Source organism: Strigops habroptila, chromosome 6 (assembly GCF_004027225.2).
Source record: "Strigops habroptila isolate Jane chromosome 6, bStrHab1.2.pri, whole genome shotgun sequence".
In the NCBI taxonomy this organism is placed as follows: Eukaryota; Metazoa; Chordata; class Aves; order Psittaciformes; family Psittacidae; genus Strigops; species Strigops habroptila.
This window is the reverse complement of record NC_044282.2, coordinates 67,233,790-67,259,031: the sequence shown is the minus strand read 5'-3', so window position 1 is coordinate 67,259,031 and position 25,242 is coordinate 67,233,790. Positions and strand designations below refer to the sequence as shown.

Genomic DNA, 25,242 nt, shown 5'->3' with positions numbered 1-25,242 from the left:
TGTTATTTCTGTATTTCCAAAATCGCACGTGGTGTTAGACCCTTCCTTGCAATTACTCAGTTTTGCAGTGCTCCATTTCTGATGGGAGGAGCTGATAGTATGGTTTGATTGCATCATGGTGCAGGATGTGGCTTTGGGCCATTGCCATTAACAGTCACACTAAACGAAAAAGAAAGCACGGGATGTTTAATCACCACAGAGATTTCTTCATTAGATCACTCAAATTTCAAAGCTAATCTTGTCAAGAGAAGCATTTCTGCCGATAAGCTGGCGCTAATGACTCTGGTCTTTATCATTGTCATCTCTAGAAGGTACCAAGTAGCAGAGTTATCCCAACTGAAGGCAGAGCAGTTGGGCTCAGGACTAGGACTGGTTGCTTCAGTCCACCAGAACTGATGGAAGGGTCATAAAGGCATACAAATGGGAGGATTTGGGTAGTCATGGTGTTATTTTTTTATTTTCTCTCCAAATGAACTTGGATAGAGGCATATCAGATTCCCAAGAGCATCCTGACACTTCGTGGTTGTTTTTCAGCATATTGCTTGGTTGGAAAAGTCTGTCCCTAAAACCCTGGAAGGAATCACCTGCTGCATTTAACACCAAGTTAGCAGCTGCTTCTGATCAGCACAACAATGCTAAAACTTGGTTAGTGGTGTTCTGGTTTGGTTTTTTTTTCAGGCTTCTGCTAAGGGCTAAACCCATTTCAGCTATTCTTGTAAACCAAAAAAAACCCAAGCTGCAACTGTGGCTAGAAGGGGGAGCAGAGAAGAGGTGATGGACAGCAAACTCAGAGGTCCTGGGAGACGTACCAAGATGAAACCCTAGAGGACAATTCTATGTACCAGCAGTTACCTTCAGCCCCTCAGAATCGTCCTGTCCAACACTGCCACCCATGTCCAGCAATCCTGGATCTACAAAGCTGGGGGGGAAGGGGAGAAATAAAAACCAACTTGCTAAAGCATGCAAATTAGGTACAACATTAGGGTTTTTTGCTCCACATTTAAAAATACTGTTAGAATGGCACGTGCTGGTTTTAATGCACAGCCCTTAAAAATCTTAACAGGCAAACGAGCTGCTGCTTGCAGATATGGGAGCATCAATGGCATAAGCCGTTTTGTGGCTGAGATGCCAGACACATGAAGCTCTACGCAAAGACTTCTCCAGATGCCACAGGACACCATTGGCCATCAGATAATGTATTAGCCATAGCACTAAATATTGCCTTTAAATGTCTGAGTGATCTCAGAGCACCAAATAGAAAACACAAGATGCCACCAGCTACCTGTTGGAGGATTCAACTTGAAGGCTGAATTGCAGGTATAGATTGAGCAAGCTGGGAACAGGGGGAAATCTTCAAGCAAACAAATCAGCCACCTCAGGCCTTTAATCCTAACAGGGAAGAAAAGTTGAGAAAGGCAAAATATTTTTCTGTATCAGCAGTATCTTACAGCAATAAATATGACAGTACCCTGTGAGAACTTTACTCATTTGTTCAACTGAAAGACTATTTTCAATAGCTTCTACTATTTTTCTGTCACAATGCTAAAGAACAAGAGTACTGTACAAATTCAGCTGGGAGTTCCCAACACCTCGGTTTCACAAGATACAGTATATACAGCCATTTGACAGCACAGCCAATAATAGAAGCTTGCCTCAAGTTTCATCAAGTGTGGCTGACCAAACTGATCAGCTTTTCTAATGGCACCTTTATTTTTGAACATTGCTAGTCTGTAGACTATTTTATCTTAATTATACTGCTCTTTAAAGCCATTCTAACATGCAACGTTTACCAACACACATACTTAGAGACAATAATGCTGGAGGTTCCTCAAATACTTAAATAAGCAGACTACAACAGCAGTTAATATCAATAATGTAACCAAACATCTATACACAGCATGTAGGTACAAGATGAGAGGAAGCTTTTGCTCTTCTAGAGGGGTGACTAGAGACCACTTGGTATGCTGTAGCACATCTAAAATGTTTATGTATCAGAGCTCCACTTTATGATGCCTAAAAAGCAGAACTACACACTTGTTTTTTATATTAGGAAGCTTGGGTTAAAATAGCTTTAAGAAGAAGGAGGTGTTGTGGAGGGAAGATGTAACGTGAAAAAAAGCCTTCCTTTAAGTAAAAATACTATGTTAAAAAAAGAAAACAAAAAAAAAAAAAAGGGAAAAAAAAAAGAAAAAGCAAACCACAAAGAAACCAACCTTATTTTACTACTTATGTACTAGAATGATTAAATATTTCCCTTTATTAATCAGAAAACTGCATAGGAGGGTTAAAAATCTGATATAAACAAACTTTCCTATTATTAAAAAATATCACATGCATGCGTATTGATTTTGTTACCATACTTTCACCATCACATACTAAGGAGTCACACAGCAATTTAAGCCTTCAAAAGCAGGACACTTGCATACACACATAGCAGAAGCAATGAAGGATAAAAGGGACAGTTTCTTGGTTTTCTTTTTATATACCTTGGTACTCAAGAAAGGATTTTCAGTCTTTTCCCTGTGATATGGAAGCAGGTACATTAAGAGACTGATTATACACTGATTTTTATAACTGAGACTCTTATCAGACTGCAATAGGTTGTTCTAATAAATTTGATAAGGAGAAAGGGGCTAAAGTCAATACATTAAGAAGAAAGTTCTCAATGTCCTTTTAAACTCTGGGTTTGAGGATTTGGGAAAATTGGGTTATCTAGTTTTGGATTTCTTAATTTAATATTTTTTTGTAATTAAACTAGTCAATCCCCAGTTCCTCCTCCTCTCCCTTGATCATTCTGGTTTATTAATATTCAAGATGTTGGCGAAAGACATACCGAAGGCAAATTTTGAAATTTACTAACACATTTTCCCTCCCTTTCAACTGCTGGAAACAAAAATCCACCGGTTTCATGAGCATTTGCCTCCAATTCCCTTCCTCCCTCCTTCTCAGTCCTTTCTCAGGGATGGAAAAAGAGAGAGAAATGTGTTACCATCTTAAAAAAAAAAAAAAAGTCTATGCAGGGAAGATGAAAAGTTTTACTATACTGCAATACACTTACAATGGAAGTCCAATGAAGTATGAAAAGGAGCATTTTCCTCAGCTTTTATACACAGTTTTACTCTCCCTTCAACCAAACTGAAGGGGAAAAAAAAGAAACAAATCATGGAAAGCCACAGTTTTGGTTCTGAATGTGAAGCAGGAAGTTCTTTGTGCTAATCCATGGAGGGGGGAAAAGCTTATTTTGAGGCCAAATGAGAAACTCTATTTCAAGAAGTCTCATGAGTAACAACAAAAGAAGAACCTTGTTTTCAGTCAGAGATTTTTGAAGGGTGTTTTTCGCTTGCTTGGCTTGCAGATCTCCACCCCACCATCACAAGAGGAAAAGCAGTTCCTAAAATACCTTCAAAAAGTGATGAAGTAACCACATTCAAATTATTCTTCATGCATCAGATTCAGACTTCAATTATATCATCATCACACACAATAAAAACAACTCACCAGATATCCATGTCGGCTCCCTGCCACATTGATCTTTCAGATGGGCCTGGAGTAAGTCTTATTCTCATACTGAAGCTACTTCCACTCTCCTCTTTCAGGCTCCAGTCCAGCACTGTTGGAGCCTGGTGGGAGTATTGCAAAGGCTCCACATTGCAACAAGGCTCCTTCAGGCAGCTGAGCCATGTGTGGTGGGCAAGCAAAGTCATCTGGAAAGGCACCAGCGCTTCACCAGCCAGAACACTGATCCAGCCTCCACTGTTTGCTTTTTAAGTCATCTCTGTGTTCCTCAGTGCCACACAAGCAACACAGAAAGATACGGGATACATACTCAGGAACCCCACTCCTGGGTAGCAGAGAAAGGGTTATAAAGCAGGAGAAAGACCCCTTGCTGTCAACCTTGGTCACAAGAAGCAGGACTGAGGTATCCTGATGTTAAAGGGCAAACATCTGACACTTTATACACTGAAAACTGCTCATTTTACAGGCTAAATAATATAACTATGCAATTACTTACTTGTATAATCTGCAAGCAATCCTTCAAACCAGAGGCTGTGCAGACAGCCTTGCATTTTATTTTATCCTAGCTTTTGAAAAGAACCTCTTGCATATCGTGGTGCATCATTAACACCTATATTCCACTTTATTTACTTTAGGACAAACTTAACATTACTTAAAAAATATTCAAGTAGGTAGGCTAAAGGATTTGGCACTATTTATTGCATAGCACACACAGTTTTCTCAGGCTGCCAATGCTATCAAACCCCAAAACTCCTCCACGAAAGGTGGCTGGTGAGAAGACTAGAGCACACACCCCCCTGTTAGCTGGCAGAAAAGTCAAAGAGGAGACAGAAATCTGAAGCCTGTCTACTGCACGCAGAAGTTCACACTGAGCGTGGTAAGGTCTCTATACATTAATGAGAAGACCACAGTTCACAGGCAAATATACAAGCACTTTTCAAAACACAGACTAAAGGCACCCACGACTACCAACAACCAGCAGAGAACTGTCATCTACTCATTTTGCTTTTTAAAATTCCTCCTAGAGTAGTCAGAGTTTTAAAAGGTACAAACTGAAAAACACCACAAAAAAACCCCAACAGCTCACCCCCAATCTACTAAAATGTTTCTGTGTCTCACCAAAAAGGTTATTTAAGGGAAGCTTTCAGGCTTCTTAGTTTTGGTGCTATCCAAGCCTGAACCCAGAACAAATGGAAGCACTTTACAAATAGTAAAAAGCATTTAACCAGAGCCCTGTAAAGCAAGTTGTTTAAACTTAAAATAACTTCCTAAGTATCTGAGAACAAATTAGAAGCAAACGTACAAACAAGGGAATTATTGGTGTTTAACATTTGTAGTAAAGTGAACTCAAAGACAGAAGCAGTATTACTGCACTGAAGAATGATCTGCAATATTACAAGAACAAATACAAATGAAAACTTTGTCTAAAAGAGAGACTTGACAGTACACACTAGATCATACCTCAGAGGCCTTAATAGTTTTTCTCCTCTTTATGAACAAACTTTGATTAAAGACTTCTCAATAAACTGCTCTATTACTAAAAACACATTTTCAGTAGATCTTTAACACTTTCTGTTAACTACTCTCAAATAAAAAGCAAAGACAGCACACTGCAAAGCAAAGAACAGCACCAAAATTTAGCAACAAAATAATACAAACCTTACCATGCAGAAGAAGGCTACAGGGTAGGGAAAGTAAACAGCTCTTGGAAACCACTGCTAGAGATTAATTAAAACACAACTACTTCCATATGAGTGTTTATTTGACTATAAGAAGTAACACCTGTGGCTGAAAGCTTGCTGCATGGTTGCAGTCCTCATGCATGTTAGTTTTTCAGTGTATGTAGTTTGCTTTTTCCTTGTTTTTGTCCATGTTTTCTTTAAAACCATGGAAGAAGGAGCTATGTGCCTACATGAGTGATTTTACAGGTGCATGGTTAATAAACATTCCTGAAAACCTGACTGTAGTAAGTACACAGTCAGTGCTCCAGTAGAGGGAAAACTGCTTAGTGTAAGATGCGGCAAGTTAAACACAAATCCAAGATGATCTTTATAGTAGATTAAATCATACAAGTCTTCCAGTAATTGAATATTATAAATACAGTCCTCACCCACAATGGTTTCTTTTCTTGCCCTTTAGTCTACAAAAAAAAAAGACTAATCCATGTTATGAGTAAAAATGGAACTGATGTTGATGTAGCAATTGCTGAGTGCGTACAAGTGTGATTTAAATAGTTAGAGGGTGAAAACAGATGGAGGAAGCATGAACATGAAGGTCTGCTCTTGTTTTTCCTCTTTCAATTAGTAATGCCTTGTAGTAGGCCTGCTCCCTCTTCTCTTGTGCTAGTACTCGGGATAGATGTCTCTTCCCTTCCATGCCTAACTAGGCTGGCCTCAGGATCTACGATAGACTTACAGTTGCTTTTAAATATTGGATTGGACAACATCTATTTAGTATCTCTAGAAATCATAGTGATGTAAAACTAACCTTTTTTCTTTTCATATACAGACATCTATTACAATAGTCCTCACCACCTTAGCTCCAGTAGCTCTCTCCTTAGCAACCTTCCTGACTCAATTCAAGGGTTGTGACAACTGTCATCATCTCACTTAGAATTCCTAAGGTCAGACTGCTGGTGGTATTCAGGTACTTACTTTGCTTTTTGAAAGCACTGCCATGAGTTAGGAAACCAAACGTCTTTAAAAACTAGCCCCATAATAACTGTCCCACGATTCATCCCTTGTGAAGAGCTTATCAGAGAGAAAAGTCTGTGAAACATATTGATTTCCTTGTCAGGCCCTGAAAATGGACTAGGGCACATTCACCCTAGAATATAGAGCTAATTCTTGATGTCAAGAAATGCATAACAACCTGGCTAAAAAGAGGAATAGTTTGGAGTTACTTCCAGTATGAGTCTTGGCCAAATGAAAACATTTATAGCCAGAAATGTAGGTAGAGTGGCATTAGACATACACTTCCAATCCTCCTGTTTCCACCAAGAAGCAGAGACACCCACAAACCCTTGTGTGTGATCTATCTTCAAAAGAACTACCTATGAGGTTAGAGATCCTATTGCTATAGTGTGGTACAAACATCAGAGCTCTTCCACAAAGACACTGACAAGCATCATCTACCAGAGAAAATACGGTTCATATGTGGGCAGCTGGACCCTTAACTGGGCACAGGGAAAAATGACAAGGTCAAAGACTGGTAAAACTTTTTAGTTTTATTAAAAATTTGGTGTTGCATCCCTCCTTTGCTAAGTTGGGCAAGTTTCTGTTTGGTTGTGTGAGGTTTTTTCTATTTTCCTGTGCCATAGGGTATTTTGGGGTTAGTGAGCTCAGAAAGCAAAAATATGCAGCAACCACAAAGCAATTATCAAGAAAGCAGGATGAGCAAACAGTGTATTTTTTGTCCTTCCTCAGAATGACACACCAGGCTTCAGTAGTTCTGTCAGCTTGTGTGAGATATAGGAAGTGCCTGCCAGAAGCTGATTTCCCCTGGATGTCTTAAATAGACATGACCATGCGGTGGCCTTGTCAGCCTGCTGCCCCTGCAAGGCTGTGTTTCCTTTGTGACAAGCACTACTAAGGCAAAAGACCTTCAGGCTCATTAGCTCAGATACAGGTATAATTAAACAGAATTGAAGAGAAGCTTTAGATCCAGATTTATGAAGAGATCTGAATAAGAATTCTCAAGGATAAGGTACCTTATTAGATCCAGGAACAGACTTTTAAAAGTTTTAAAGTTTACTTGCACTCAGAAACATCAATCTGCATCAGGAACAGCCCACATGCAGAATATGACATCAACTTTAATTTCAACTCCTGCATAAAATTAGACTTAGAAGCTTTATACAGTCAGAAAACAATATAAGGATTGATCAGGTAAACTGATCTTGTCAAATAACATTTATTTCAGTTACAGCAAGCATAAGGTTTCTCTTATACTACTAAGGCACAGAACCAAGGACTTAGTATGTTGCTGAAGGTTTAAAAAGAAAAACCTGAACAAACCCACTTCAATCAGTAGTTCAAGTAGGTAACCCATGGATCCTTTCTTTTCTCCTGGAAGATTCTTAATTCAAATACAGGTCAAATCAGCAGTACCTGACACCCTACTAACTGCTTCTGGAGATCTAAAGGAAACAATGGTCCTAGAGCATATTTTTGTGGAGAAATTTAGCAAAGGTCAAAATCAGGTAAATGAAGAACTTGAACTAAGATTGCTTCATATTTGAAATACTGTGGAAAGAAACTTTTCCTCATACAGCTGTCATCACATCGAGTTGTACTTGCTTTCTACACAGTGTTTCTATAGTTGTCTGCATTCTTCCCTTCCTTAATACTGATGGATTATAAAGGAGTGGATCAGGTTTCCAAGCGAGTTGATTTCCTTCCCTAAATCTATGGCATCTTTTGCATAGGTGAACAAGCAGTAAAAAGATCTAGCAAAGAAGAAAGTGTAAAGTTGTCTTGGGAAGACTTTGAAATATCTGAAGATAATGAAATGCAACAAAGGCTGGATGCTGACTACTTCAGCTCCTCACAGTCAGTGACATGACTCTGTCCCCTGTTAGTGGTGAAATTCTCACTACTAGCTGTGGCAGCACAAAAAGGTAGAAGGTACCACCTTCCCAAGGTGGACTGATTACTCTAAGCAGCACACGCTACTATGGCATGTTCTATGCTATAATTTAGTAAAATATTACCATAACACAAGTGGAAAAATGATACTTTGTTAGTGCCCACTACAACATTGAAACTTACTGCCCACCCTCACCCCAGCCCACAAGCCTTAGGATGCCTTTTTGGATGATATTGCTTTCTTTCAGTGAAATGCTATAATTCCTGTTTTGAGTTATTAATTTCAGTTGTCTGTCTTCTTGGCAGCTCATCTTCATTTTCCAGTCCTAGAAACTGCCTGAATTGCTTTGATCCACTCTGTACGCTCTGCGGATGAGGCTGCTTGCAAGTAATAGTGAATATCATTTGCTGTGATAATTTCAAAGAGGATGTTGTCAACATCATACTTCTTGGCTACAAGGAAGAGAAATAGGGAAGTCAGATATGAAAGAGTACCTTGTGTTTACAGTTTCTTCCTTTACACACCATAAGGGGATTTCCTTCCTTTCTAAGCTGAGCCTGATCAGGCCTTCACAAACCAATTGCAAGATTGGGTCCATGAGATAGGTGTCTCTCTTGGAGAAATAACCCATGAATTCTGCACATTTCACATTCAAGAGTCTCTGGTTAATTGATCTCCAATCATAGAAGGGTCTGCAATCCTGCAGACAGGTCATATTCCCCATTTTCCCCCAATCTTTAAGGTCCCTTCCAACTCTAACCATTCTATGATTTATTAAACCCTTCCGTGCCTTGCCAGCTACAAATCAAGACATTCAAGTTCACGCCACATTCAGAATCTCTGGCTCTTTTCGTATCTGCCACCACAGCCTACACTGGTGCTGAGATGCCAAAAGACTTCCTCGCTGGGTTTGAGTTTGCCACTCCCATGGAGAGCAGAATGCATGGAATGAGTGTTTCTTGTTCCTTGCAGCAATGCTTAGCCATTGCTGTTCCCACAACTTCTAGTTTTGGGAGGGAACAGAATGTGAACAGTAATAATTTGTGGCATAACCATTTCTAACTTAAATGTTCCATCCCAAACTCATCAGCTAAAAAGAGCAAACTCAGCTTACTTTGTCTAAGGCCAGTTATCCTAATATAGGGATGGTGTAATCCTTTTGACAGGTCTTCTCTGAACAACTTACAAAACACAAGACTCCCTCTTGTTACCTTTACCATAATATTATTCTCCAGTAATTAAGACATCAATAGAGAGACTAGTTACTAGACGAATTACTGGATCATTGGACATAGATTGCTTTTGAGTAAAAACCACTTGTGGTTTCAGGCAGATTGAAAGAATGTAACAAAAATGTATTATACAGCTAGTTCAACATGGTTGCTTACAGTCAGGCATATCTTCCACTGCTGTCACCACGCAGCCTCTCAGGTGAATTGCTCCCAGTGGTTCTTCTCCCTGGTGAGGACATGAAATCAAAATGAAATTCAACACTTCCGAAACTGTTCATATGTTAATATGTGGCTACACCACCAGAATGGAAACAAAAACATTTGATGACTTAGTATGTCATGTGGGAAACCAGGGGACCCTCAGCCTATGCATGACATGGAGCGTGGGGGGTATGGTAAAGGGAAATAGGAAATCTCTTTTGGGGTTTGGAATTCAGGATCTGCAGAATATTTAGCATGTCCCGAACAAAGGTATGAAAAGAATATAAGCCTTGTGCCAACTGTAATTTTTTTTTCAATGTTACAGTAAACAGAAAAAGACCTAGTTCATTTTAATCAAATGAGAGCACACATTAATTCTAATTAATTACAGAGAAGAGGTGAGAGCACAGCTCAATGTTGCCTGTTCCCAGGTCTGGGTGGCACGTGCCTCTCTGACTTGGCAGCCCCAGAAACCATCCTCCACTCTGCTTTTCCAGAGGATGGCTAGGCCATGTGAGCACAAACAGCTCCACTGTACTGCTTGGTCTTCCCTATCACAGGTTCCCATGCAAATACTCCATTTGGATATTGCTATAAGGTCTTGGCTTTAAAACAAACAGGGAAATAAAACAAATGTCTCTTACTCCAGCTGGGTCATAGTAGTGAAGATATGCAGGGTCCTCTCTTAAAACAAACTTTCTCACTTTCCAGTTCTTCCTCCGATGTCCCTAGGAAAATTAAAAAAACAGGAATGTTGTGAACTGCTTTACCTGCAAGCACTTACAGTCAGCTTACCCATACATGAGAGAACAGGCAAATACAAAAGGAAAAAAGCTGAATATTTTGGACAGGAAGTATTCACTGCATCCCACTGTTTTGCACAACAACTGGGCTTTCACTCCAGTTTATCTTTTTATGTTTTGTATGAAGCAGAATAGCTTCAACATGGGAGATTCCCCTAAACACATTTCATAGCCTGGTAGTCGTGACATTCACATGAGGTGCCTGAGAACTGGGTTTAAATGCTTGCCAGAAAACATAGCTGCAAAATGTCTTGCAGGAAGGTACTGTGAACTGTTGGCAAGGATGAGCTGAAGGTCCTTCTCTCCCTGCAAAGATAAAACCAACCAACAACAAATAAGGCTTATCTGGCTTAAGAACCCTGGGGAGGGTTCCTGGCTGAGAAGCTCAAGCAGAAATAACACCACCTTCCAATATGGGTGTAAATGCCTCATTGCTGTTTTCAAGACTGAAATGATGGGTGAGGCAAATCTAGATCTGCTGAAAGCATTCTCAGCAGAAGCAGTAACACTTCTAAACAATGATCCACACATCACTGAGGGTGACCGAATCCAGACCAACACTGTGAAAGACTGCCATGAATCACTTTCTCTCAACATTTCAAAATATTAGTTTCTCAATTAGCTATGCCGTTTGCAAGGAAGCTCTTACTAACTAGGCAGTCCTGAATGTGACAGGGTTAAAGCAGAAGATGTGTATCTAATTGCTTCCATTTCTTTTGAGTAATCTGCTTAAGCAAAAGAAATACAAATGAGCACCACCCAAAAGTTCTTAGGCTCCCAATGAATATTTTAACAGTGAAGGTTCAGACTTGATATTAGGAAACATTTCTTTACAGAGAACATGGTCAAACACTGGAACAGGTTTCCTAGAGAGGCTGTCAATGCCCCAAGCCTGTCAGTGTTTAAGAGGCATTTGGATCTATGGTCAACCCTGAGGTGGTCAGCCAGTTGGACTAGATGATCATTGTAGGTCCCTTTCAACTGAACTATTCTCTTCATTGAAGAATCCTGGTCTTGCCTTCCATTCACTAATATCTGCTTGCAATGGCCTCAGAAAGCAAGGATCTTATCATCACATTCACCATATTGCTTAAAGTTTTGCTGGAAAGGAAAGGTATACAGTTACCTGTCATCTTACAGATGGGACAGAATTAAACATTAGTAACTGAAAAGACTCTTTTGCTCAGGTACACTGAAAAAGCCCGTGAAAAGTGGCAACTGAATCCTGTTGTGTATCCAGAGGGACACTGGACTGGCAGCCTTTCTACCCAAGTTCAGTTCTGCATTGTGCCAATGACTGTCACATCTCCTGCTTTAGCACCCTTTCCTAATTAAAACTGTAACCTGTCTTATTTTGTAGTAAGAGCAATAAACCTTGCAAAGTTGGGCAGAAGCCCTGCTGCTATGCTACAGCAAGCATTCTTTGTGCTAAGGCTAGAGGAACAGAGGAGAAATCTATCAAGCGCGGAAATGGCATAGCGTAGTTTCTCCCTTCTCTAAAGCTATTTGTTGTAAAAGCGTAAACCTGTATCCATGCAACATCATCCCAGTGACAAAATGGAATGCATACAATACTGACCTGTTTCAGCAAACATCCTTGTTTGACTACTATGCCTCTGAATTCTTCCTTCAGGACCACGTCATCATCACTAGAATTTCCCTCACAGAAAAACCCGCTGTCTGGCTGCATGACCACAAGAGAAAATTCATAAGTTACACAGCTGCCACATGTCTATGTACATGTAGAAATATGGCTTCTCTTTGGCTTCCTTTGGCTTCCCTCCTCCTTAATGTAGGATGGTAATGATGTAAATGTAGGTAACCATTCATATGGCTTAGAGTAAACATCTGTGCTGCCAACTTGTATGATAAAAAGTCAGACATTGACCTGGTGTAGTCTCCTCACACCATGTTGGTATTGAATCAAACTAGAAACAAGCTGAAAGCAAGCAGAGCACACATGGGCTGCTAGGAGAAGTGTCCCAGGTAGCTAGGAACTGTGATGGCCACAATGCTGCTTTCATTAGCTGTGTCTCTGCTTCCACTGCTGCACAGTTAAAGTGTCCCTACCACAGACACATTCTAGGAAAACAAAGTAATGGAAGAGTCATTTTACTGAAGTCAAGTGATTCTATGTGGTAAATATAAACAGAATTGTAATATTCAAGCATTTTCATGTGACAGAAGGCATACTTTTTGTGAGTATAAGTTCATAAGCCAAACATCTTTAAAACAGTATTTGACTATGATTATGATCTTGCAGGTTCTTCAAATCAATCCACAGAATTTGAAGCAATAGATCAAAAAGGTTGGGTGAACTACCCAGGACAGGTGTTATTGGGGGATATTAAGAACTTTGCTCACAGGCAAGCTGTGTATGCGTGTGTGACACGCTCTGAGTCAGATTTGATGGCTCTGTACAAAAGAAAAAAAAAAAGGGCTTGTAACTTGTGTCATTCCAAGAAGCCCCATGATAATGAATTACTTGCTTGCCTCCCACTGAATCATCAGAGGAACTGATGGTTAAATTCTGGTCACTGCTGAAATTACCAGGAACAAAGCCTAAGTTATAAAGAACACAACTTGAACTCAGCACCCAATTGACACTTAGAAGAATACAAGAAAAAAAAATGTCCTGCTTACAAATATTAAAGTGAGCCAGTCCATTCTGAATATCCTCTAGAGAAATACAATTAACATGGATATCTCTGTTTCTGTCCAGTCTTTCCTCCAGGACTTAAGAAACCCAACAAGAAGCCTGAGAAAAGCAGAGCATCAGTACATCTGAGACAATAAAAAAACCAGAATGCAACACTCACAAAGTAATAGTAGGCATCACTGAGATCTAAGAAGGGGATGTCCGACAGTCCCTCAGCAGCAGCCTTGGACGTATCCCCTGCAGGCTGTAGGTAGCCTTCACTCAAGAGGGAAGAGGCAAGCATGAGCCCTTCTTTGCGATTTCGGATGGAGTTACTAGACACAAGCCAGTCAATCACAGTGGTGCCTGGTTACAAAGGAACAAACGGTATCAGCCACAAACCATTTGACTTGGAGCAAGGCAGAAATTACAATGTGACACTGTTTGTTGATGAATAATTCAGAAAGCAATAATTCTTCTGGAGTTGTTTCATGCAACTTTCTACAAAGATCTGCATCAATCTTTCTGGCACTGGTTAAATTTCCTCCTCCTCTCTTGCTTGCCATGGCCAGACCTGAACACTTTTTCAAGCTTCATCATTAGAGCACCTCCAGTGTTGGTCAGGAAAATATTTGCCAGGCTTTCTTCTCAAACTTCTCTGTGCTCTACAGAGTTTAGAGCTGTTTTATCTATCTATAGCCTCTTGGCCCTGTGCTCCCTTTATTGTATGAAAAAGCAGGACAAGAGCTCCTTACCGGTAAAGCAGTGATTGTACACTTTTTTATCTTTTTCCAGCTTCAACTCCTTTATTCCCTTTTCAGGATCTTTCATGGAGAGGTACAAAGCACTGTGCATAAAAAGAACCACAGAAACTTAGCAAATAAAAAGCTTTAGCCAGTTTGTGCAATAATATCATTGTCATTCACAGGATCTTCATGTTTTGCTGGCCTATTACTCTCTACAGAGCTACAGCATGGCTTAGTTTAATCTCCTGAAAAATTCATCTTGTAAAGCCTGGAGGCCTCTGTCACAGCTAGAGGAGCAGAGGAGCAAGTGCTCAAGTGGTTCACCACACTTCCATATTTTGAGAATGGAACAAATTATGGTGGCTGTAGTGTGAACAGCAGTGAACACCCACTCCTGAGGCACCTTCAAAGGGCCCCACAGCCTTGGTGTCAGTAAGGAGCTCACTGCTTTGCACTATGTTCCCCCAAAGGTCCTTGGCTGAGCACAAAACCTGTCACTGTGACATCTCCAAAGACTGCATGCTTTCAGAGGCCCCAAGTAACCTCAGTGAACCCTGGCTTGACTTCCTTCCTCACATCCGCTTTTCACTTGCTCAGAACTCTAATTCCTTGGAGTTCTGGAATGACAAGAAAGATGAATATTAAATGTCACATGCTAAGTCCTTTGGCCTGTCAGTCAGAGTGATCCTCTGCTGAAGCAGAGAAGTGAGATTTAGTTGGATCTTGGCCCTGTGCAGTTTTACTGTCTTATAAGGAGCACTGCAGGTTCATTTGTATCTTGGTATTTACTGCTCAGAGGCAAGAAGTTGTCCTTAATTTTTCTAGGTACTGACAAACAGATGGCTTCCTGTGTGTGCCCTTTATCTCTTCTTCTCCATTTGCCAGTTCCAAGTTCTCTGGCAAGCACCACTCTACCCTACCATCCAAAAACTAGGTTAACATCAGCGTTCCTCTGGAAAGCAAACAAAAGCTTTAAAATATTTTTACAACAGATTATATATTGTACAAAAATGCCTTTCCTGGCAGAAACACGCTTTGGCTGGGGTCTCCTTTTCCATTGCAGTGTGCTCAGAAATCTCCTTATCAGCAAAATCCTTTGATAAATAAGCATGTTTTGGTAAAAGATGATGTACTGAAAATTATTTTCCCAGTTCTGATCGTTGGCTCATTTCTGCCACGTTCTGAGCTCTGTAAGTGTTAGTCATGCAGAAAGGACTGAGTGAAACCAGAGAGGTAGCATGGACAGACATGCTCATAGCTTGTCCAGACAGAGGTTATGTATCTGGCATGCTGCCTGCAGATGGAAGTAAAAGGGGGAGCAGAGCTATGAGAACAAACCTCAGGTTGATTGTTTCAGGCAGTCTGATAGATTTTCTTGTGGATTTTCTGGCAAACCGCTGGCCTCCATCTATGCAATGAATTGCTTTCTTGATATCCCGTACCCAGGCATCTCTCTCCTCCAGGTAGGCAGCTTGAAAAAAGTGGTCCTGCTGCTTGGCTGCAGTGAGCTTGAAGACGAACTGGAATGATAATGATGGGGTTTTTTAGAAGTCACTTTAGTGTAGCCAGTTGGGTGCAATTAACCCAGTACCACCATGACATACAGCCTACCTGCACCTGAGGGACTACTCAAAGTGCCTTAGAGCTACAGTTATATTTAAAAATCTCTGAAGAAAAGCATGAACAGGCAGTGCAGGAAACTAACTCTTGTTGTTTCCTGCTGAGTGACCCTGACATTGTCAGTACAGCCAACATGAGTGGCACTGATGTAGCAGCCGATTTTAACTTTTGCTGGGAAGTTCAACACAGCTGAGAGGTTGAAGTGCCCAGCCTTGCAGGCTTACAGTGGGCATAAATTTCTGTTACTGTTTCTGAAGATATGGTCAGTCTGAGGGAGGGAAAAACCACCCACATCATGTAGCTCAGCTACTGAGTCACAAGGGGAGAAAAGGTGACAGTCACACTGGAGAGCAGTTGTACACATCTGCAGCCTAGCAAACCTTTAACGGCTTGGTAGGGAGATGGTATCTCCAACCCTTGGCTACATCTTATGATCACTACCTATCTAAACACACTAGCAACAATGAAAAACTATTTCCCAAAATGAGAAAAGATCTTTTAAAGGTAATTCTAATCAGAAAAAAATAACACCAACCTGGGGAAAAATAAATAAATAAGGAAAAAAAACCCCAACACAACAACCAAAAAACACAAACCCAAACCCAAAGTTCACACAGTTTCATCTCATATTCATCCAGTGATCTTTTCAATGGGAAATTAGGATCTAATTTCTCAGGCAAGAGGGTTTCCACTTCCTCTAAAATACAGTTCCCTGTAAGCAGAACTGTAATTTGTTCCATAGTTGTATAAGTACAACAGGTTCTGTCTCACCAGGCATCTAAAAGTGACAGGCTAATCAGCAAGCCAACAGTATGGCTTTATGAGGCCAAGTAAAGCAGAGGCTATCGTCAAAGAGCAGAACACAGTGAATCTACAGCAGTGAACTCAAAACACTGAATGAGTCTACTGAAGCCTGCATCCGTAAATGGCACATTTCTGAACATCCCAAATATGAATCTTCCAGATTGTTGTTCATGTGAAAAATTCTGATCACCTGAATTTGTGTGGAAGTCCCACTGACTTTCATGGAAGACATATCAAACTTACAAAGCAGTGGATCCTCAAAAATCCATTTCAGACAGAAAAGTAACCATTTCTTATCTGGCACCATTCATATTTCCAGCAACACTTACATTTTCTATTATGCAGTAAAGAGCTATATCCTGAAAATCAATGTACAGAGCATGTGAAAAGCAAACAGATCTCTTGAAATCCCAATATCCAAGAGTCATGCTCACACACCAGATTAACAAAATGGAATACCAAATCATTAATGCAAGCTTTTACCAAAGGGAAAATCAGCAATCTCGAAGAGCTGAGAAGCAATGTACAATGAAATGCTAAAGAAGAGTTTATTTCCAGTACACAGAGGAGACTGGGAAAGCTCTTTCTCTTAACTTCAGCTCTTAGAAAGCTAGGCCACTAAGCTATACATCCAAGCTCCCTCTGAAATCGGTGAAGAGGTGGAGTCTCCAATCCTAGAAGTGACCAAGTCTCCCTCTGAAGACCCATTTCTGTTTGTGCTTTGGAGAAAATTAAGCCATTAGACTGGACTAAACACCCATGGTTTAGTTTAAATTTGGTCAAATGTATCTAACTGTAAGCAACCATCCATGATAATGCTATCCACAGGAAAGCCATGGGGAAAACAGAGAAAGCTCAAGTATAGCAGAATTAACATCACATTAAGCAATGATCAAACTTCAGATGAAGAACGGTGGTGAATGCATTTTGAAATAAGATCTCAAAATATGCAGTTGCAGCCTCTTCTGAACAGGTTATCTCTCTGTTTAACAAATCCAAGATTACTTCCTTTCCCCACAAGCACCTGCTTTTGGCAACTGATTTAGTAAAAGTGTGTTGGTGATGTATCCTCAGGTTTCAAGCTAGGCCCTGATACAGATACACAAGCCAATCTAAAAAGCTTATATCTAACCAGATGAATATAAATGTCTACTCATGGCTCAATAGTCCCTGTTCCAAACTGGGCCTAAGTGAGTGAGACTAGACTTAAAACAAACTAATAAGAATTATCCCACTTCTCACCTTCAGAACTCCTGTCCTAAAAATATACATTAATTTCTAGCCACGTGAAGCAAATGTATGCAAGCCAGTAAGAACCAGAATAATTCCCATAAGAGGAAGAACTATATGTTTTGGCATGCAAGCAGTGAGAAGGCAGGATGGAATGCAGAGGCACTGCTTGTGTACAATCCCAGTGACAGTGTCATTCATACGAATGAGCATATTGAAGTTTTGACTGTTTGAACAGCGCAAATCTTAATTAAATATGTCTCCAAGGCTACTGGTCTATGTAATTGCAGAATGATCTCATCAACTCAGTAAGGAGGATCTGATCCAACACCCACTGAAGTTGTTTGGATTGCTTCCACTGACTTCAGCAAACGCTCCATCAGATCTTATGAAAAGGTGGTTTGGGTGCTCCAACCCCCAGGTCTGAGATCCTTCCTTTTTTCTCTATTCTCCTTCAGAAAAAGCCCCAACAACTAAAGTGAAGACTACAGTAAATCTCATTATTTAAACTCATAAAGTAAAATGAAGCATAATGTCCACTGCAGTCTGTCGTGGTTTGAGCCCAGCCGGTAACTCAGAACCACACAGCCGCTCGCTCACTCCCCCCCCCCCCCCTTCTTCCTCCCCCCGCTCCCGGAGGGATGGGGAGGAGAATGGGAAGAATGTAACTCCCACGGGTTGAGATAAGAGCAGTCCCGTAACTAAGGTATAACACAAAACCACTACTGCTACCACCAATGATAATAATGATTAGTGAAATAACAAGGGGAGAGGATACAATTGCTCACCACCCGCCGACCGATACCCAGCCCGACCCGAGCAGTGATCTGGGCCTTCCGGGTAACTCCCCCCGGTTTATATACTGGGCATGACGTGCTGTGGTATGGAATTTGGCTAGTTTGGGTCAGGTGTCCTGTCTCTGCTTCCTCCCGGCTTCCCCTCCTCCCTGGCAAAGCATGAGACTGAGAAAGTCCTTGGTTGGAATAAACATTACTTAGCAACAACTAAAAACATCGGTGTTATCAGCGTTGTTCCCAGGCTGAAAGTTAAAAAACACAGCACTGCACCAGCTACTAAGCAGGAGAAAAATGACTGCTATAGCTGAACCCAGGACACAGTCAAAGGAAGGCTCCTCAAAGACTTCTTCATGCTTTGATACAGATGCAATGCATCTTCTCCTAACTGCTACATCTTCAGCAACCCTTTGGGCAGCAAGGATGTCTCTCACTCTGCCTTCAGAAGACATCAGATACTTCAGACCTCTCTGCCTAACTTGTAGAATGCACCTAGGCTGGTCGATTATCTTTTCATTATTGTTAAATGTGTTACTGTTACTGACATTTTCCTACTATAGACCAATGCTGAAGTCAGTGCCTCGGTAGGAGTTAAAAAAAACCCAAAAAACCCCCAAACCAACCAACCAATCAAAAAAAACCAAAAAAAAAACCCAACAACAACAAAAAAAAACCTACCCAAAAAAACCCAAACAACAAAAACACCCCCACAAAACTGTTTGGAAAGGAATGTTTTGTGAGAAAAACTTAATTTCTACCATTATAATGTAGGATCCGTGATACTCTTGGATACAGTACCCTTCTCCCCATGAATTATACCTCATAAATAGAGCAAGGAGTGCTGTGCTGAGGATTGTTAATTAGGTAATGTAGGAATATGGTTTCAAAACATCAGAATTAGAACCAAATTTGTGCAGATATACTTAGTTTCTGTTCCTTTATTTGGTAATTTCATGTTCCTGCCCTGCGCTCTAGTCCCTAGATGTAATTCTGCTTCACCTTTCTTATTCCTGGTTTACAGAAGATGTAAAGCCAAGTGCTGTAACTAAGGGCTCCCAGCGGTGCCCAGGCAATGCACTGACACACAGCCACACTGGCTGAAGCAGTAGGTCAGGCCTGAAGCTGCAGGGTCAACCAGTAAGGTTTGCCCAGCCATGCCCAAGGGTGGCTCAGGCATGAGTTAGCAATAAGGAAGAGTAAATAGGTTTGACTAGCAGTCAATCTCAAACCCTTCTGAATCAGTTGGACAATCTCCCTCGCCACCTTAGGGATCAAAAAACCTACGATGAGTATGGTGTGGGAACACATGATTGTGCAATTCTCTTCCAGGTATGACGATACAGTCTCCTTCTGTGGACAACTCCCAGTATCTAGAGAGAACTAGGAAAAGCAGGTGGCTCTTGATGATCCTGCTATGGATGGGATTACCAAGGTAACAGCCCTCTAAAACCTTTTGTTCCCAGGAGAAGCAGCCATCTACAACTTTTTTGACCCAGCACAGAATTAACAGCAAACTTTATTCTCTGCCCCATCCTTTTATTGTACTGCCTCAAAGAAGTAGGAGACCCTTTTTCTTAAAGGATATAAGTCTAAAAAGACTTCATAAGAATCAACTTTTTTAATATATAAATATGGAGACTGCAGAAAGAAGAAAAAATAAAAGAAAGTAGAAGAAAAATGAAGGAAAGAAAAAGGAAAGCCAGCAGGTCCAAACCTGACATCAGGGACCCTTACTCCACTTACCACTCCACTCCTGACTCCACTTACCACAAAACCTAAGGACAGGTATAATTCTCTCCACTCATACGAAAAAATGAACCTTTCTCTCTCATGCACTCTCACACTTTCTTTCTTTTTTTCTAATGCTCTCAGACTTCTAACTTCAGTCAGGTATCCTCGTGGTAAATTTCTTTAAACTGTAATAGGACAATCTTCCAGATTCTGGGGAACCCCTTTGTCAAAGGAATTCCTGAGGGTATGATGCCTATTTGACGAAACAGAGTTGCTGAAATAATAAATGACTGACTAAAGATAGGATTCTTTGCTCATACTGGAATCCTGTTTTACCAACAACTATGTCGCATGAACCCCGTAACAAAATATGCATGTTTGTACATTTACCTTCCTCTATCTTTTTTCTGTCAAATAAGACTCTGAATTTGTGAATATAGTCATCTGTGTGTTTTACTGGGAAGCGGGACCTGTCTGTGCACTTGCTACCTTTGACTTTAAGAGATCCCAAATACGTAGGCAACATTTGAACTACTTTCTCTAGATCAGTTTTGGGTTTTACTCTCTCTATCTCTCTCTCTGAGTATAGATGTGACTCTTAGTCACTTGCAAAAGCCCTACCCAGTAACAATGCAGTGTGTGATTAATACAGATTGCACAAATGTGAAGTGTGTGGAGTCAAGTAGTCACCAAATGGTAATAAAATGGTTTGGAATTACAGCTCTACTTGGGCATTTGGGTCACAGCATTTATCTCTTTTCTATATCATGATTTTTTCCTGAGCGGACACACTTTTCAAATACTACACAAGTCCAAGCTTGCTTGCGACTAAGACAAGTGAGAATTGCCACTAGGATGAGTGTAAGGACTTTGTAACCACCATCCTTTTGCCCCTTAAGTGCCTCCAGGAGTGTAAGTATACTGCCAATCATTGTTATTGAAAAAGTACTTACCATTCTTTTGCCAAAATCTTGGCATGGGCTGTTAATAGAGCTTCCCTTTAGTGGGACCATCCCTTTGGGGCTGTTGTCAGCCTTCCGCTTGTAGAATTCAATTCCATCTTCTAAAAGCACGACCCACATTGGCTTCCAGGTATTAAACATGCTGCCCTGCATCAATAAATCACTGTGTATATTATGTTCAATAAATCACTCTCTTCACATTATACCCACTGAAGATATGACCTTCCAGAGAGTGTCTGACTAATGCTAAAATAACTATAGTTAGTGTCTCAAGAGGAACATAGCACCTATCTTACTACACAGATAAAAAGCACTGTTGTTATTCTTCTGACCAGCATTAATTTGTGACCACCTCAGCCATGAGTGTGTCCAAAAAATCACACTGCCTGCCCTAGGAAGTGTTTCTTTTCAATATTAGACACAACCACTGTCTTCAAGATGACACAGTGGCAATATCATGAATAATCCTCAAAATGTCTGGATGTGAACTGGCACATTAGGACTGTCTCATTAACTTGGGCATCCTGTGCTATATTTAGGACCTGGTGCTGCAATACAGTCAGTCGTTGAGGCCTGGCTGTCTGATAAGACAGCACACATCTCTGGATTTCTAGACAAATAGGTACAAACTGTAAGAGTAATCAACAGTTTAAGGGCCAGCACCTGCAGATCTCCAACTGCTGAGGTGAGGAACTGAAGTGCTTCATTTCGTCTTTTAAAGCTCTTAATTCCCATTCCTGAAACACAGCGGTCAGATGCAAGAAAGAAAGAGAAAGATAGGGCCAGAGCCTACATATAGTGAAACACACAGCAGAATTCTCAGGGACTCAGAGAGGAACAACCTGTTTCTCTGTGTTGAGCATTATTAACCACTAGAATTACTAAGACTGTTGCACTTTAGCTAGATGTTCTCTATAGTCCCACCATTTTTGAAGCTGGTTGTGGTCACAATCCCAGATACCCAAGTGACTTACTACTCAGCCAAATGAACATTTAGATATACTGAATACCAACAGTCCCTTTGAAGAGTTACCAAGGCACAACCAACATTTGTAGGCCCCAAATCAGAGGCCATCCTTCAAAAATATTAGCTTCCCTTGCTCTTTCTGTTACAAAGATATACCTAAATTCATCCTCCCCCTCCCACAACTCCATCCACAGCATCCCTGTCCTCAGATGATGGTGGCTGAGCTGTGCTAAAGCTACAGGTAGAAGCAAGGCAGCCACACTTGTGCTGTGAAAATGGCTTGTTTTGATTTGGTAAACCTGAAAGCTGGGCAGAGGCAGTTACATTTGCATTTTGTATTTCTGCAAAAGTGAGTGGGACAGAAACACGCTGAGCCTTTTTTTTTTTTTTTTAATTATTCTCCAGATGAACCCTTTGTCACATCCTTTTTGCTTCCCTACCTTCAAGAAAGGCCTTTGAACTCTGAGTAAAACTTTATGTTCAATTACAGGGTGAGGAGAGAAAACTGTCAGCTGAGATCTTATTAAGAGCAGGACTTGCTTCTAGCCTCTGCAGCCACACTAGGGGCAGAAGGTGCCCCCAAAATGCTAATTATGTACTTTCCTCTTCTTCTTTATGCCTGCAAAGTGAAAACAAGGATTTGACCTCCTAAAGGAGTCATCATGCAGCCACAGGTCCCTTTGCAGAGAGTGAAGGCCATTTGTCACTGACTTTCTCCTCTTGATATTTACGTTAGGGTGGGGAACAGTGCTGTGCTTAGGGGTCGGTGCTTTAGCTTGAACAATGTGACCTCCAAGAGAGAGCTACAAGAGCCTCATCTGCATACCACGTATGGGTTGACTGCTGTTTTCTTTTGATTCTTTTTTTTATTTAACAATCAATAAGAATTCACCATTATTTGAGAGTCCAAATTGACCCACTGGTCTAATTTCTGCTAAGAAATCAATTAAGATGATGGGCCATGGCAAGAACTGTTGCAATTTCCTTTTGTTTGTGGGTTTACCACAGGTTACAGTATTTCTGCTCATAAACAGACAAGTCCAGTACTTCCTAAAGCCCAGACTCCGACATGTTCTACCAATGGAAGCCATTGCAGAGCAGTGTTAAGACTGGCAGTCTCAGATCTACACCATCAGCAAACCCAAACATGGTCACATTGTTCTCATCTAAAACATCTCATGAAAGATAAGCAAACTTTTCCTGGACTGAAAATCAAGCTGTCACACCTACTCCAAAGACTGCAGACACGGTCAGGTTTTCCTTGAATTGCTCTCTGAAATCATTAGCTACTTTAAAAACACACACAATTTCCCTTTGGTAGAACAACTTTTTGTAACATGTGCTGCACTACAATATCAGAAAATTAGCTGTTTCTTATGCTCAGATGACACAAAGTTCCCAAAAATATAGAAACAGAAGTTTAAACTGACCTAAAATCCCTGAAGTGTGAACTTGCACTTCTTGGAGGTCACATTGTCCAAGCTAAAGCACTGACCCCCAAGCACACCACTGTTCCCCACCCTAATGCAAATATCAAGAGGAGAAAGTCAGTGACAAATGGCCTTCACTCTCTGCAAAGGGACCTGTGGCCCCACACACTGCCTCTAGGCCAAAGCGATCTGACCTCTTTAATCCCCCTATGCTTCCTTGATGTTTAACTCGGCAATTAAGTGCAATTGAGTAGCCTATGGCCATTTCAGGCTGTTACCTGTCTCGCCAGGCTTCCACTATGGGCATTAGATTACTTAATAAAAATACAAATCTTTTGATCTAAGGGTACATCTGAGATATGTGCAAAATGCCTTACGTAGTATTCTGACAAGATATAGCTGCTAGCAAGTATTTCTATAATCACTAACACCACATTGGTTTACTGCTCAAGGAATTCTGTTCATTCGCCTTTTCTTTTTGGAAAAAAAGTATCCTTTTTTTAATAACTAAAATCAAAGTATGTTTCCCTACACATCCCCAACCTGTTCAGAGTTAGCTTCCTCCTCCACCCAGTCCAAAGCTGCCCACTTACCTTCTTAACCAAGTACCCCTCCCTTATACGCATTGGTTCTCGCTCCATGTCTCAGGCAATCCTGCTCTCCGGTCTATCAGCGCTGGCAGTTAAGTTCTTCTGGCAGCAAAGTCTGTGGGCTGGCATTTTTACAGTACAGCTGTGTCACTTTCACAAGTTCCTCTGCCTGCTAATCACATGAAAACAAGCCCATTTCCTCTTACAGAGTGAGAGATAGGGAAACGCAGAAGCACGTGTGTATTTATAGTTCGCCTCTGACAGAACAGGCAACAGCCTGACAAAACGCTCAACTGTACAAAATACAGCCAGCCTTGATGACAGAGTCTTGGGAAATTAAATAAGCATTTTAGTGCCCAATCCCAAGAAATCAGACCTGCTCTGCAAATACATGAACTCCAGCAAAACAACAGACAGGTTGGTGTACTGTGCTGCTGCTTGGCGCAAGCCAAAAGGGTCTCATAGACAGGCTTCCAACTCACCAGTTCAGTTATTTCATCCTGCCTTTGAAGTCTGACTCACAGTGAGAGAGCACACGGAGTCTGGCAGCAAGCTGGAGGGCCCTCACTTGGTTAATGATGCTGCACCCTCTGCTGATACAAGAAATTTGTTTATCAGGCTTGATCAGGTTTTGGATTTTGACGCTGAGGCCTCCCAAAGAGGTTAGCTGTCAAGTAGACTAAATGAATTAGACCAGCACACCACATAAAGCACCACAGAATGTCACTTTCTATGAGCATCTTTTACTTGCTGCAGAGCTCATACAGCTATATTTGGTAGAAGATAAGGCAAAACCATAATTTTCCAAAAGCTGATATACACCAGACTCACAATCCCTCTTTCCCAAACAGAAAGAAGGATGGTGGTATAGGGGAAGCAATAAGGAGGCTGCTGCATTGCCAAGAGCCAAATATTCTCCCACGCACAAGACTCCAAATCACTTTTATAGCTAAGCCCATTCAGAGAAGGGTTGGGCCCAGGGTTATGCCATCTGTCACCTCTAAACATCCCCAAACAGGGAGGAATTCTTCCACAGTCAGAAATTCCTGCTCTGCATTTGACTCTGTCTCAGCCTTTACTCAGAAGTATACAGAAATCCGACAAGTTCTGTGACAGAAGATCAGAGGGTTCAAAGAACCCTTAGAGACTTTCTCTAGCTATTCCTCACTGATGCCTATTTAGTGGTTCTCCCACACGAGACTCCATTCCTTCCTTGGTTATATGTATTAGCGCTTCACTATCCCAACTGCTGAATGTTTCTTCACACTTTGAATTGAGATTTTCCTTTCCAGACCTTTCTCAACTAGCTGCTGCTCCAGTCTCATCTTCAGGCAGAGCACCTGTCTGTACCAGCAATCTCAGGTAATACACTTTGCAGTGCATTCTGCCCT

The 25,242-nt window shown here is 41.0% G+C and overlaps 1 protein-coding gene across 5 annotated transcripts; it reads right to left on the bottom strand.

The window, feature by feature from the left end:
- Positions 1 to 6,721: 6,721 nt before the first annotated feature.
- Positions 6,722 to 24,579, bottom strand: PLEK (pleckstrin). 5 transcript variants are annotated; one of them, XM_030489029.1, is made up of 10 exons: positions 24,334 to 24,579; positions 23,855 to 24,023; positions 20,856 to 21,014; positions 15,062 to 15,243; positions 13,733 to 13,824; positions 13,159 to 13,343; positions 11,919 to 12,023; positions 10,181 to 10,264; positions 9,492 to 9,561; positions 6,722 to 8,555 (listed from the first exon to the last, which is right to left on the bottom strand). In XM_030489029.1, the coding sequence occupies exons 2-10, from the start codon at positions 23,900 to 23,902 to the stop codon at positions 8,416 to 8,418; spliced, it is 1,065 nt and encodes a 354-aa protein (XP_030344889.1). In that variant the 5' UTR covers positions 23,903 to 24,023; positions 24,334 to 24,579; the 3' UTR covers positions 6,722 to 8,415. The 5 variants fall into 5 exon arrangements, with proteins under 5 accessions (XP_030344889.1, XP_030344887.1, XP_030344890.1 ...); XM_030489027.1 differs by having other exon boundaries at positions 23,855 to 24,020; XM_030489030.1 differs by having other exon boundaries at positions 23,855 to 23,973.
- Between the last annotated feature and the right edge of the window lie 663 nt (positions 24,580 to 25,242).